This window comes from Trachinotus anak, unplaced genomic scaffold (assembly GCF_046630095.1).
Source record: "Trachinotus anak isolate AG129_WGS33_773 ecotype Australia unplaced genomic scaffold, CSIRO_AGI_Tana_v1 ptg000014l, whole genome shotgun sequence".
In the NCBI taxonomy this organism is placed as follows: Eukaryota; Metazoa; Chordata; class Actinopteri; order Carangiformes; family Carangidae; genus Trachinotus; species Trachinotus anak.
In genome coordinates, this window is record NW_027273865.1 from 17,690,001 (window position 1) to 17,702,500 (window position 12,500).

The following is a 12,500-nucleotide window of genomic DNA, read 5'->3' on the forward strand; positions in this document are numbered from 1 at the left end:
GCGGGATTTCTCCCTGTGCTCCTGATGGCCAGTCCGACTATGACAGACGTTCTGTTGATAATGTGTTTGTGGGAGAGAGAGAGAGACAGAGAGAGAGAGAAAGAGACAGAGTGGGAAGAGAAGTAGCTGAGCGAATCAATAGGCTGAGCATAGGTCCATAATGAAATAAGATTTTACCCATTTGAAATAGTACAAAAAAAATCTATCAAAAATATTTTTATAGTGGGCAATGTTGATTTGGTGACAGGCTGCAACAAATAAATCAATGTATGGGTAACACTGAACTGGAGGAGATGCTACATACAACTACATACATGTGCATACAGTTGCATACACCAACACAATGTGTAGTGTTTTCACAAGTGTAGTGTTACAAGATATGATAGTGTCTTGCAGCAATACAGAATAATATATATTAGATTCAAAGCTTCATTACAATTATTTTACAATTTCACTTAAGTGTTAAAAGAAGAGACAGAGTCATTGTTTGAAAATTCAAGTACCAAAATAATAGAAATGAGATACAGCTGAGTTTGTGATTTATCCCATTTACAGCGACACGATATATACTTCAACAAAAATTTTTTTCTTAAAAGTGGGCCAAATCTTTAAAAGGGATTAAAGCATGCTATCTGTATAGATGGTGCTCGAAATTACATGAGGGGTATGCCAATTATCAGTTCTGCTTCGCCAAATTTTTTCTTGAGGCCTCACAAGGGCCAAACTTGGCTCTCCAAAGCAAAGCGCCACTTTAGGTTGGAATGAACAAGAAAGACCTTCATCTGAACACTTTATTTAGTTTCTTAATTGTTTCTGATGTGTTTGGTTACTCACACACTCTGACTATATGGTTGGTTGCCTGAACAAAAAACCCTTAAGTGTTAATTTAACAGTTTAGGCAATTTAAGTTCATTCTGTGACAAATGTGCTGAACTGCCAAGTTTAACTGTGTGATTAATGCACAACCTCTGAGCCTGTGGTCAGGCTTTAGTAGAGTTTTAAAAGTAATGCACACATTTTCCTTCCCATCAAGAATGCTGCATTGCAGGAAAGGTACTGTTAGGATTTGAACCCTAGACCTCCTGTTTATAAGAGTAACACCCTGACCAGCTAAGTCACAACACCATGTCAATCAAAGGATGGTTAAGAAGCCATGTTTTAATTGGTAACCTCAAAATAAAGTTTCATCAAAGCAGCATATTAAACTGAATCACTATCAACTGATTGTCTTTAACTTAGAAACAACAAAGGACAATGGAGTAAGAGCACAAAATGCGAGGAATTTATCTGGCTACTCTTATAAGGTTAAATCTTATTACATTTAATGTGGATAATATGCTCAGTTTTAGCAGTTTAACAGTTTTAACCCTAACTGTAAAATGTTAGGCACTTAATGCAGGCTTTGAGACAGGCTCTAGCAGAATTCTAAGGCTGATTTACTAGCATTTGTTTATATATTTAACATAAAAAAAGAAAAGCTTTGAAATGCAGTATGTCCTGTTAAACCCCCCTGTGGCTCCCCTATGCTAAATTCATATTGTGACTATTACAAAAAGTATGAGCCACAACCTCGTAACTCCCACTCAATTACAACTGGACATACTTGAACTGTCGTTTCAAAGCATTGCATTTGCATGGCAGTTCAGTTTAATATCTGGAGATGGAGGCCCATTCTCATCCACAATACCTCAAATACGACAGAATGTAACTGTTGAAAAGACACGGCTGGAATTCAAATCCAGGATCTCCAGTTTACTAGAATGGCGCTTTCACCAACTTAGCCACAGCGACATGTTGATGACCTTTCACAAAGCAGTCTTCAAGATTAGGAAACCTCAAAATAGAGTTTCCCAGAAGCAACTTATCGAATTGAATCACGTACTAACATATAAAGGCTGGTTGTTCTGAACTCTGACACTGGAAGGCAGAGTGAAAAGCTGGCTGTGAAAGCAAGTTTCATAAAAGAAATAGAACAATGTATACTGGGGTTAATAATTTCAACTTTCACAATCAAAGCATTTACATTTGTATAAGCTGTATTGCAATATGGATAGAAGCTGGCAGGTCTGAGTAGTTATTCAGGGAAATGACAGTATTTCCAATTGGCCCCTTCTTCATTTACATTCACAGATTTCAGATCTTAACTGGCAACTTTATGTCATTTCTGTAAACATGCAGCTGAGCACGTATTCGGTATGAGTCAAGCCAGTCTTACCTGTGCATAGTCCCTCTCCAGCTGTCCCTTCTTCAGACTGTAGCTCCTACAGAGAGAGACACACACAGACATTCATTTCAGTGTTTGAAGGAGGTGAAGAGAAGACACATATACAGTACATAATAAAGACAGGAGGAGGAATCTAGACATCTGATGTTTTCCATTAATAGATTCTGCATTGTAATGGAAAAAGCACAAGCGTAACAATCAATCACGTTCAGTGTCCTTACACATTTCAGGAGTGGACACATGAACGAAATTAGTTTTTTTCTGTCTATTCATTGACCAATGGTTCCTTCAAGGAAAAACTAAATAAAACATTGCACCAGTTCTGACCAACAATATGCACAAACGTCCCCCTCGTCCTCTCAACATCACACAACATCCTGGCAGCAGAGACAGTGAAAGTTCTTATCACAGCCCAGGAATGTGCAGAATGAAAAACATAACATTAGCTCATGATTACACAGAGAGATAAATGCACCGGCCATGTGTGCTAAATGAACAAAGCATGTATACTGGAGATGACCTCACCAGTTGAAAACATTTTACCTGCATTTATCTTATATTTGAAAACTTATATTTACATATGATACTCATGTAGCATCTTTCCTCAAAGGAAATTTACCGTTCACCTGTATTAGTCAACAGGTGATTCACCACACACCACATGCTGAAGTGTTTTTTTTTTTTTTACCAACACACAACAGTGTGTGTGTACATGCCCACATGTCATTGTTGGGCAGGGGGCAACAAATTTTTATATAAAATTAAATTAATACTACTTCTACTACGACTAACAATGATTATAATGTAATGCATTAATGGAAAAACAAATGAAATATCGTCTGATATTGGCAAAAGCAATGGCTTTTGGCGATGGTTCTGAACATTGTTAATCACCAAGATCATTGTCTATAGGCACAATCCTTGTGGCAAATTGGTAGGTACATGGACATCCACTGAGAACATCTGATGACGAAATTTACGTAACTCTAACCTTAGTTGACCCTGACTTAGATGTGGAAAGTATGACAGTAACCTTGAGGTGACACCATGACAATAGTTGTGGGACAGTGATGAGAAATGACTGCTCATGATTGGAGCCACAGAAATGTTTCTGTAGCTAATCCACAGTTGGTTAAAAGGCCCCATTATCACGTTGCTATTAGGGCACTTGTACTGACCTTTTGAAAAGGCACTGCTGGGATTCGAACCCAGGATCTCCTGTTTACTAGACAGGCGCTTTAACCAACTAAGCCACAGCGCCATGCACATAGTTATGAAAGGGCAGTCTTTAGACTGACAGGAATTAGACTACAATACCAAATATGATACTACTTAAATGATACTATGATAATATGATATGTAACATCTCTTCAAAAAGAAACATTACTGTCCATCTGTATTAGCAAATACACCACACATCATTTTTTCTTTAACTCTGGATCTATTTATACATGTCTGGATGGTTTGTGATGCTATATGCGAGTATGTGCTTTTGTGTAATTGGCTATGTTTGTTGTGTTTCTCCTCTCTGAGACATTGTTTTCAGTGAGACTGCATTACAAGGCTGTAACAAAATTGAATATGTTACATTGAATCAACACAAGCTTGTTCTTTTTGAGATACAAATAAACCTTCCTAAACCTGAATTACACTCCCTTGCAAATGTGCACACCGAGAGCTGCAGACTCCAAGGATGCGTAGTTGCTCTTATTATACTACTTTCTAGACCACTTGTTAATTTCATGTTAATGTGTTATATCTAAACAAAAGTCACATCACAAAGAAAGCATTATTTATCATCGTCGAGACAGTGCCTTCACTTCCTTGTCGTTTCCCTACTGTCTGTAGATTGCAACGATTGGTATCTGTACTGACCTTCTGAAAAGGCACTGCTGGGATTTGAACCCAGGATCTCCTGTTTACTAGACAGGCGCTTTAACCAACTAAGCCACAGCGCCACAGGAAAGTAATAAAGAATGGTGTTTAGATTGGCGACCGTTTCCAATGTCACTGAATGACTATACAGTAATGCTTTTAAAGTCAGACAGAATTTAATCCAGTAGGCAAAATTGAATTAGGGCACCAAGACTTAGACTTCCTGGCCGTCTTATAAGACTTAAATGTTGTTGCTGTACATTTTAATGTCAGATGACAAAGCGGCATATAATAAATGATGATTTGATTAATAATTCAGTGCTGTAGCAAAACAGCGCAAGATTTCCAGTTTAATTTGGTCAACACTTATGGATTTATGAGCCATTTTAAAATCACTTTTTAAAACCTGTTGTTTGAAAAGTGGTATGCATACCAAAAGGACCAACTTTAGGCATATTCAAATGTAAAATAAGTCATTGAAAGCAGGAGGTTACCCATACCAAACAATGGCCTTTATTGTGCGTTACCTGAGGGGAAGCAGAGATCAAGATATTTTCCTATTGCTCTGTTGTTTTCAGTCTGGACGGAGATCTTGACAAAAATTTTGACCTGTGTGGATGGGAGGCATTTTCACATTTAAAAGGGGCCATAGTGTGGAAACAGTTTCAGAAATAACCCAATCATTAGCATTCTCTTTTTGTTTATTCACATGTTGACTCACTGGCCCACGAGTACTCCCATGTTTTCGTTAAGAAGGTTTGGTTTTTGTAAAAGTGACTTCTTTGTCTGACCTAAGATCTGTATTATGTGGGAAACAATAAATAGAACATTGGGCAGACCTCCAGGGTATGACTGGCATTGGCAGATACAAGAGACTCAAATCTAGATTGGGTCCCATAATATATGACAGAGATGAGGAAATGCTATAAAGAATAATTGCCAATTCCCAGTAAAAAAAAAAAACAAAATTATAAAGTCCATATTTTTGAAGAACTGAATTATAATGCACCATTTAAATTTGTTCTTATGCAAGAAGAAAAACTTTTCATGACTTCAGGCATCAAGAACTGGTATTCACCCACAATCTACCACAACATGAAAGCACAGCAGTATTTTATTAGCCAAGGTGTTAATTCAACATGGCTTTAAGAATTTAACGTTGCTTTCCTCTAAATGTTTTGAAAACGCAGTGGCTCTAGGCCTTTTGCTCAGTGCATGTTTAAATCATCTATTAAAGCAGCATAGAATATACTGTATGTAGCCTAGAGATACATCCTGTGTGTATATAATAATAAATTTCACGTTTTAAACTGCAGCATTGAATTTCATTGAAACTTCAGGTCACCCAACTAGTGCTGTTTAAAATAAACTCCTAACAACAGACTTTGTGAAGGAACTTAGCAGCTACAATTAAGCAACAACAGGGAAGGGAAACAGTGGCGGTAGATGCAGAAAGGAAGACAACACTTTCAAGCATAGACAGCATAATTACTGCCAATTCTCTCTATGCTAATTACAGCCCAAACAAATAGTGCAGTGCTTCTTGTCAAATGTTTCCCATGGCATCATTTTGTGTAAAAGCTGCTGTGTTCAGTCTGTTTTTTTTTGTAAACAGAGGCTGCTTTAGATTTCTGGGTGTAATGGCTTAAAATTTTTAATGACTGAACCTGTCTTTTTAATCCTGCACAGAGAGGCGCATTCAAATCTGCAGTATTATCTACTGCGAGAGGCTGCAGCACGTTTCATGTTTAACTCCACCCCCATGCATGTCAGCTGAAATACGACACGCTCCCTTCCCCCGATCACACAGACACTTCCACCTCCGCCCCTCAGTAGTGACTCTGCAGTCTAAACTACACATGCTGAAGGTGCTCTGCAGGCCTCGTTGGCGCAGTAGGCAGCGCGTCAGTCTCATAATCTGAAGGTCGTGAGTTCGAGCCTCACACGGGGCAGATCTTTTGAAATTCCCTTCCAAACCACCTACACAAATAGTAACAACCCACAGACCCCACAGAACAAAACACCATATGGAAGTGGCCTCTACATAAAGCAACCAAAAACCAACTGCTCATGTGATGTCTATAAAGTAAATTGGTAAATACCCATTACTTTCCAAACCTCAAAATTAATCGAAAAATTGTTTAAACAAGAGAAGAATTTGCTGAGTCATTTCCTATAACTGTAATAGTTACACTGACATGACAGATATTCATTTTGCACGGGAACACTTCTGCATAATCATAACATTTATGTGAACTGTCATGTAAAAATGAGCTGAACAAAGTCACCCTGCTTTACAACAGGACACTTAATGATTGGAGAAGACAGTGTGAATGTGAAAACTCTAAAGACGAAACTGTCTCTTGACGCAGGGCATTAAAGTTCTCTTTCTTCTTGCAGTTGCACAGACGTGTGTGCTCAGTTCCAATCTTAACTAGATGGACAGTGACAGCCGTTTGTATTCTTTGTGTCAGTATCTACGTGCTGCTGTACAAAGCTGTGACAAACACAGCTCTGTTGTTTTGTATGGAGCCTCTAGTGTGCAACAGAAAAATTATACACTGTTTCAGTGGTTAAATATAATTGACGTATGTGTAAAAGTTTTATAAACTAATCCACAGCAACCTCTTAGAACAGACCATGTTTACGGCATAATGAGCCTTCATAAGCCTCCAATGTCCACAGTCAAACAAAAATGTTGTGCAAGATAAAAGATCAGGGGATTTATTGGCTATCCAGGCCTAGTTGTCTGACTAAATGGTGAAAACGCAAAATATAAAACAGAATTTATGATTTGCTGTTCTAAAAATAGATCTACACAATTGACAACATTGTGCCCAAGTCACGGGTAGTAGTCTGTGGCTCTGCGAGGTGAAGAGGTGTAATGCCATTATTCTAAAGACAAATTTAACACTGGAGACCACTGTAAACTGATGTGTGGGAAAAGGCTTAAAAGGAAGTACGTCGACTGGTCAAAACCAAAAAGTTTTAATTCAGTGAGAAATTTTTCAACACCTTAAAGATAGATAACTCCCCTCATTTCCTGCTAAATTAACATGATAAAATCCAGACAGAATTAAGTGTTTTCCCTATATTTTAATAAGACCTCTGACAAGGTTCATTAATAGCCACAAAAAACAGAACCACTGTAAGTTGCAGTTTCTACACTTCACAAACAACTGCTTATATTTAAAAGAACACAATTGCTCCTGTTCCCTGTATCTAATCCACAATTGGTATGACGCCCTATAATGACATTGATATTAGGGCACTTGTACGGACCTATAGAAAAGGCACTGCTGGGATTCGAGCCCAGGATCTCCTGTTTACTAGACAGGCGCTTTAACCAACTAAGCCACAGCACCTCCTGCTGCTGCCAAAAGGAACCTGTGTCACTGACCAGAACAACATCAGCTACGATGCCAACCCTTTTCTCATGTCCAGGTCAAGTGTCTGATGCACTCAGCAACACAAGGAAAAGAATCTGATATTAAGTGCTGACATCGTGTTAGATAAGAGTATTTAGTGTTAATGTCATAATTGGTGTACGAATTCTTGATTTATTCCCAAGAACTTCTTTTGTGAGGTCACAGTAACTTTGAACTTTGAAGTTCTAATCAGTTCATCCTTGAGTCAGAGTGGACAAATGTGTCAGATGTAACGATGTCACCTCTAGGAATACCTTATATATTGCATTCACAAGAATGCAATGGACATGAGGTCACAGTGACATTGACCTTTGACCTTTCACCACCAAAGTGTAATCAGTTTATTCTAAAGTCCAAGTGAGCATTTGTGCCAAATTTGAAGAAATTCCCTCATGGCGTTCGTAAGGTATCACTTTCACAAGAATGGTACAGAGAAACATACAGACAGACGGATGGACATCCTGAAAACATAACGCATCTGGCCACCATTGTTGTTGGCACGGAGGCGTTAAACGAGCTAAATTAGTTTTGTGTGCCCTTCAAATGGCAGTGATAAGAAATGACTGCTTATGATTGGAGGTACTCAAACGTTCCTGTATCTAATCCACAATTGGTACAAAGCCAGACTATCACATTGATGTTAGGGCACTTGTACTGACCTAAAGAAAAGGCACTGCTGGGATTCGAACCCAGGATCTCCTGTTTACTAGACAGGCGCTTTAACCAACTAAGCCACAGCGCCTCCTGCTGCTACTAAAAGTGATCTGTGTCAAAATTCATCACACTGTCACTGACCAGCACAACAGTTGCAATGCCAACCTTTTTCTCCGTGTCCAGGTCAAGTGTCAGATGCACTCAGCAACACAAAGAAAAGAATCTAAAATTAAGAGCTGACATCATGTTAGATAAGAGTATTTAGTGTTAAAGTCATAATTACTGTATGAATTCTTGAGTTATTCCCATTAACTTGTTTTGTGAGGTCACAGTAACTTTGAACTTTGACCACCAAGTTCTAATCAGTTCATCATTGAGTCCAAGTGGACATTTGTTCCAGATGTAACGATGTTACCTCCAGGAATACCTGATATATTGCATTCACAAGAATGCAATGGACATGAGGTCACAGTGACATTGACCTTTGACCACCAGAGTGTAATCAGTTTTCCTGAACCCTTTCACACCTGAGCCTCAAAATGTCCGCCGTCTGTCCGCAGCCCGCAGAGAAACACCAGCCCACGACAGTTACGGTAATTCAAAGTGCGCCTGCGTAAATGTGTCGTCGGCGACACACTCGGTTTTAAAGGGTTAAGTGCAAGTGAGCATTTGTGCCAAATTTGAAGAAATTCCCTCATGAAGTAATCAGGAATGACTGGTTATGATTGAAGCCAGACAAATGTTCCAGTACCTAATCCACAATTGGTACAAAGCTCCATTATCACATACATATTAGGGCACTTGTACTGACCTTCTGAAAAGGCACTGCTAGGATTCGAACCCAGGATCTCCTGTTTACTAGACAGGCACTTTAACCAACTAAGCCACAGCGCCTCCTATAATGCATTCGTTCAAAGTCTGATGCATTCAGCAACACAAACAAGATAATTTGAAATTCAGAGCTGACATCATGTAAGCTAAGCATATTCGGGGTTAATGTGAAGGCGTGGTGTCACAAGACTGTTAGTCAATATCATAATTTGCAAATGTTTGCATTTTAAGTAACTAATTGAAAAATCTGGATCAGGCTCACCACTGCTGGTCGCGGTAGGTTGGCAGGTGAAAGAGCAGTGTGTATCAATATCATAAGCAGAGGAAACAGCCGAGATTCAGCCACGTTTCAGCTGCAGTAAGAACCAGGAGTTTTTCAGGGTTTATTGTGCACCAAAATCAGCAACTAGCTGATTTTCAATATCAGAAAGGTAAGCAAACTTAATTGTTTTTGTTTGTGAGCTTGTAACTGGTAGTGGTTGACACAGTGGTAGTGGCTGTGCTAATGCAAATTCTCACTATCTATACTGACAAGGTTTTGATGACCAGTAAAGAAGTAGCGCATATCAAGATGGTTAGTGTTACAGGAAACATCAGAGAGACTCAGCTACATGTTTGAGCCTCAGTCAGACCCAGACTTCAATGACGAGTGTGTTGTGCACCAAAATCGGCAACTAGCTGACATATCAGAACAGTTAGCATAGTTTGTGTCTTTTACTTGTTTATGCCGTTTGTTAGCTCACAGTGGCTAACATAGTGTTACTAGTTGTGCTAATACAAACTCTTTCTCCCTACTGACAAGGTTTATTTTGCCTGCCCCTCAACCTAAAAGTTGACAGGATTGGTTCCTTAGTTATGTTACACATGAAACCCTGGCTGTCTGTTTTTATGAGACATTGGTCCATTGGTTCACTGCATTGGTCCAGCAGTTCACTGCAGTTCCATGGTAGAAATGAGCATGTTGACTGCTTATTTTGCTCCTGGTATGTCTTGTTTTACATAAAAAACATCATATGGACATGTTAACAAGGTTTACAACTTGATTTCCATTGAGGGGGTCTTTAAATTTGTATGTTTAAAATGATTTTTTATCATCTGTGATCATCTGCATCATCTTCCCTAAGAGACATTTGACAAGATAGCATTAAAGACACTGCTGGGATGTTGTGCAAACACAAGGACAAAAGTCATGTGTCAAAACTTGGGACACCCGATCATGTTTTTTGCCGCCAATACCTATACCGATCATCTATGCCGCCCAAATCTAAATCCACCATTGGGACTGTGTACGTTATATCAGTCTCACACACTTTGTAAAAGTTCTGTGTGGCTGATGTGTTGTTTGGGTGGCCTGTGGTGCGCTGGTGCAGTGAACGAGGTGGAAGGTGGGACTGCTTCTCTCAGCCGCAGACACCAGACTATTAACCACAGGTGAACAGTTTTAAGGTGATTGGGGCCTGCGACCATTATTACAATCTATCGATCAATGAAAATTGGCCGATCATGATCAGCAGCCGATCAGTCGGGGCATCCCTAGTCAAAACTCATCACTACCATTGATCACTGACTTATGGTTTAAAATGTTTCACTTGTTTGCTTATTATGCATGAGATGTAATGCTGTAGGAGATGCTGTTCCCCGATGAGGACTCAGCACACTCTGGTTCAATCTTTAATTCAATCAGTGATGTGTGATAAGTCCTATCTGTAATGTACTCAGGAAAAAAAATCCCATCTCTTTTCTTCAGCAGGTTTTTGTGAACCTGAGCAAATATTAAACTTCATCAGACCATGTGACCAGACCAAGTGGCAGAGGTATGTCACCTATTGTTCTAATTTAACAAACTTTTATTATGTTGTTTATCTGATAAGACCATGATTTTTCACTCATCTTGACAAAGCAGCTTTATTTGTCTAAAACCTGGAGCCACACTGTTTTTGGCACAACCATACAATACTTTTGCCGCCTTGCTAGAGACTTCAGAGAGTTGCTATGTAAATGACTACAACACTGTAATTCTCTTCTCACAGTTTTTGATACATTATGCTGCCTTTTGAAAAGGCACTGCTGGGATTTGAACCCAGGATCTCCTGTTTTAGACAAGTGCCAACTAAGCGACAGCACCTGCTGACATGCATACAGTGCCAAGAGAAAACATTGCAATTGCGCGCCTTACAGCTTTTTCTTGAGAAACTGGACTCGTTACAAGTTGAAGAAATATTTAGGCTTTCACATCTGTATGAGAGAACATGCAAAATATCTTGTTATTTGGAAAGCAATGAGAAAAAGTTGAAAGTTGATTCAGTAGCTGCAATTGTCTACAGCAGTGATACAAGTCAAGGGAACCAATCACTTTAGAAGTATTTAAAATGAAAAACATATTTAATAATATACATTTCTTTCATGCCAACACAAACAGAGAGATTCAGCTTTCAATCTCTCAACTTTCTCTTGGTTCTGTCACCAAAACACACACATACAGTACAAATGCATATATGAATGCTGGCTCTCTGACACATTCATACACAGCTCCAAAATAAGCTTTTTCTGCTTTGGTATCTTTTAGTAATGCGGTATACTTTTGTACTAGTAAGGGCCACTGGAACATACAACTCAAGTCAACACCAGTAGACACATACACACACACTGACAAACACACATCCTCTCTGGGATTGTTGGACATGTCTAGGCTTTTCATGCTGCCATGGTTACACTGTGGCAGAGACCTCATACATAAACATGGAAACCCAATTACCAGCTGGAAATATCGCACACCCACTACGGTGGTGTGAGTTTCTTTAGACAGAATGAAAATAAACAGAACAATCAAAACTATTGCATGTAACTAAAAGATATATTGTGTCACTGTAAGAAAGTACATAATTTACTTTGTGAAAATTCATCCATCTTATCAGAGAGAGGAACCTCTGGACCTCTGAACCTTGCTTTCTCTTTATTTGTTCTGCCCACAGTCTATTTCTGCCTAACCTTAAAACCTGTCCGTATCCTCCCTGCACCTCCCTCCACCTCCACATTTGTGTCTGCCCTCCCTTCTTTACTCTTATCTCTTCCTCTTTGGCTTTCTGCACTCAGCTTTCTAGGGTTTCCTGCCCCTTCTTTCTCCACTACTCATTCTCTCCTCTCTCTCTCTCCCCCACCACTCTGTCTGCCAATCTGTGTAAGTTGTGTAAGTTTGTAAGCGTATAGTACATGAGTCAAAAAGCAGTGTCAGCATCAGCTGTGCATGAAGATAAATGGAAGAAAGAAAATGCCCAGACTTGCAGATGAGTGTGTGTCTGACAGGAAATACTTAAGTGCTTGAGAGTGGACATTAAGTGTGTACTGTTCATGTGTGTTTATATGTTTGTCTGTGTGTGTGTGTGTGTGTGTGTGTGTTGAGGGCAAAGGGGGCAATGGGTTGAAAGGCAGTGAGAGGGAATGATCAAACATGGGAAAACAGCTGAGATCAATGGTTTACAGGACACAGA

The 12,500-nt window shown here is 39.3% G+C and overlaps 1 protein-coding gene and 6 non-coding genes across 8 annotated transcripts in view; 1 reads left to right on the forward strand and 6 right to left on the reverse strand.

Moving 5' to 3' along the window:
* The window catches only part of LOC139631628 (F-BAR and double SH3 domains protein 2-like), a 65,053-nt gene that overhangs the window by 41,253 nt on the left and 11,300 nt on the right, over positions 1-12,500 (reverse strand). For both annotated transcript variants that reach the window (XM_071495952.1, XM_071495953.1), the window contains exon 3: positions 2,216-2,261. In XM_071495952.1, the coding sequence (XP_071352053.1) occupies positions 2,216-2,261 (46 nt within the window). The remainder of the gene's footprint in view (positions 1-2,215; positions 2,262-12,500) is intronic.
* trnat-agu (transfer RNA threonine (anticodon AGU)) lies at positions 3,412-3,485 on the reverse strand. Its single transcript has one exon. It is a non-coding gene; the product is annotated as a tRNA-Thr (tRNA).
* On the reverse strand, positions 4,109-4,182 carry trnat-agu (transfer RNA threonine (anticodon AGU)). The gene has a single exon. It is a non-coding gene; the product is annotated as a tRNA-Thr (tRNA).
* trnam-cau (transfer RNA methionine (anticodon CAU)) lies at positions 5,979-6,051 on the forward strand. Its single transcript has one exon. It is a non-coding gene; the product is annotated as a tRNA-Met (tRNA).
* On the reverse strand, positions 7,391-7,464 carry trnat-agu (transfer RNA threonine (anticodon AGU)). The gene has a single exon. It is a non-coding gene; the product is annotated as a tRNA-Thr (tRNA).
* On the reverse strand, positions 8,196-8,269 carry trnat-agu (transfer RNA threonine (anticodon AGU)). Its single transcript has one exon. It is a non-coding gene; the product is annotated as a tRNA-Thr (tRNA).
* trnat-agu (transfer RNA threonine (anticodon AGU)) lies at positions 9,002-9,075 on the reverse strand. The gene has a single exon. It is a non-coding gene; the product is annotated as a tRNA-Thr (tRNA).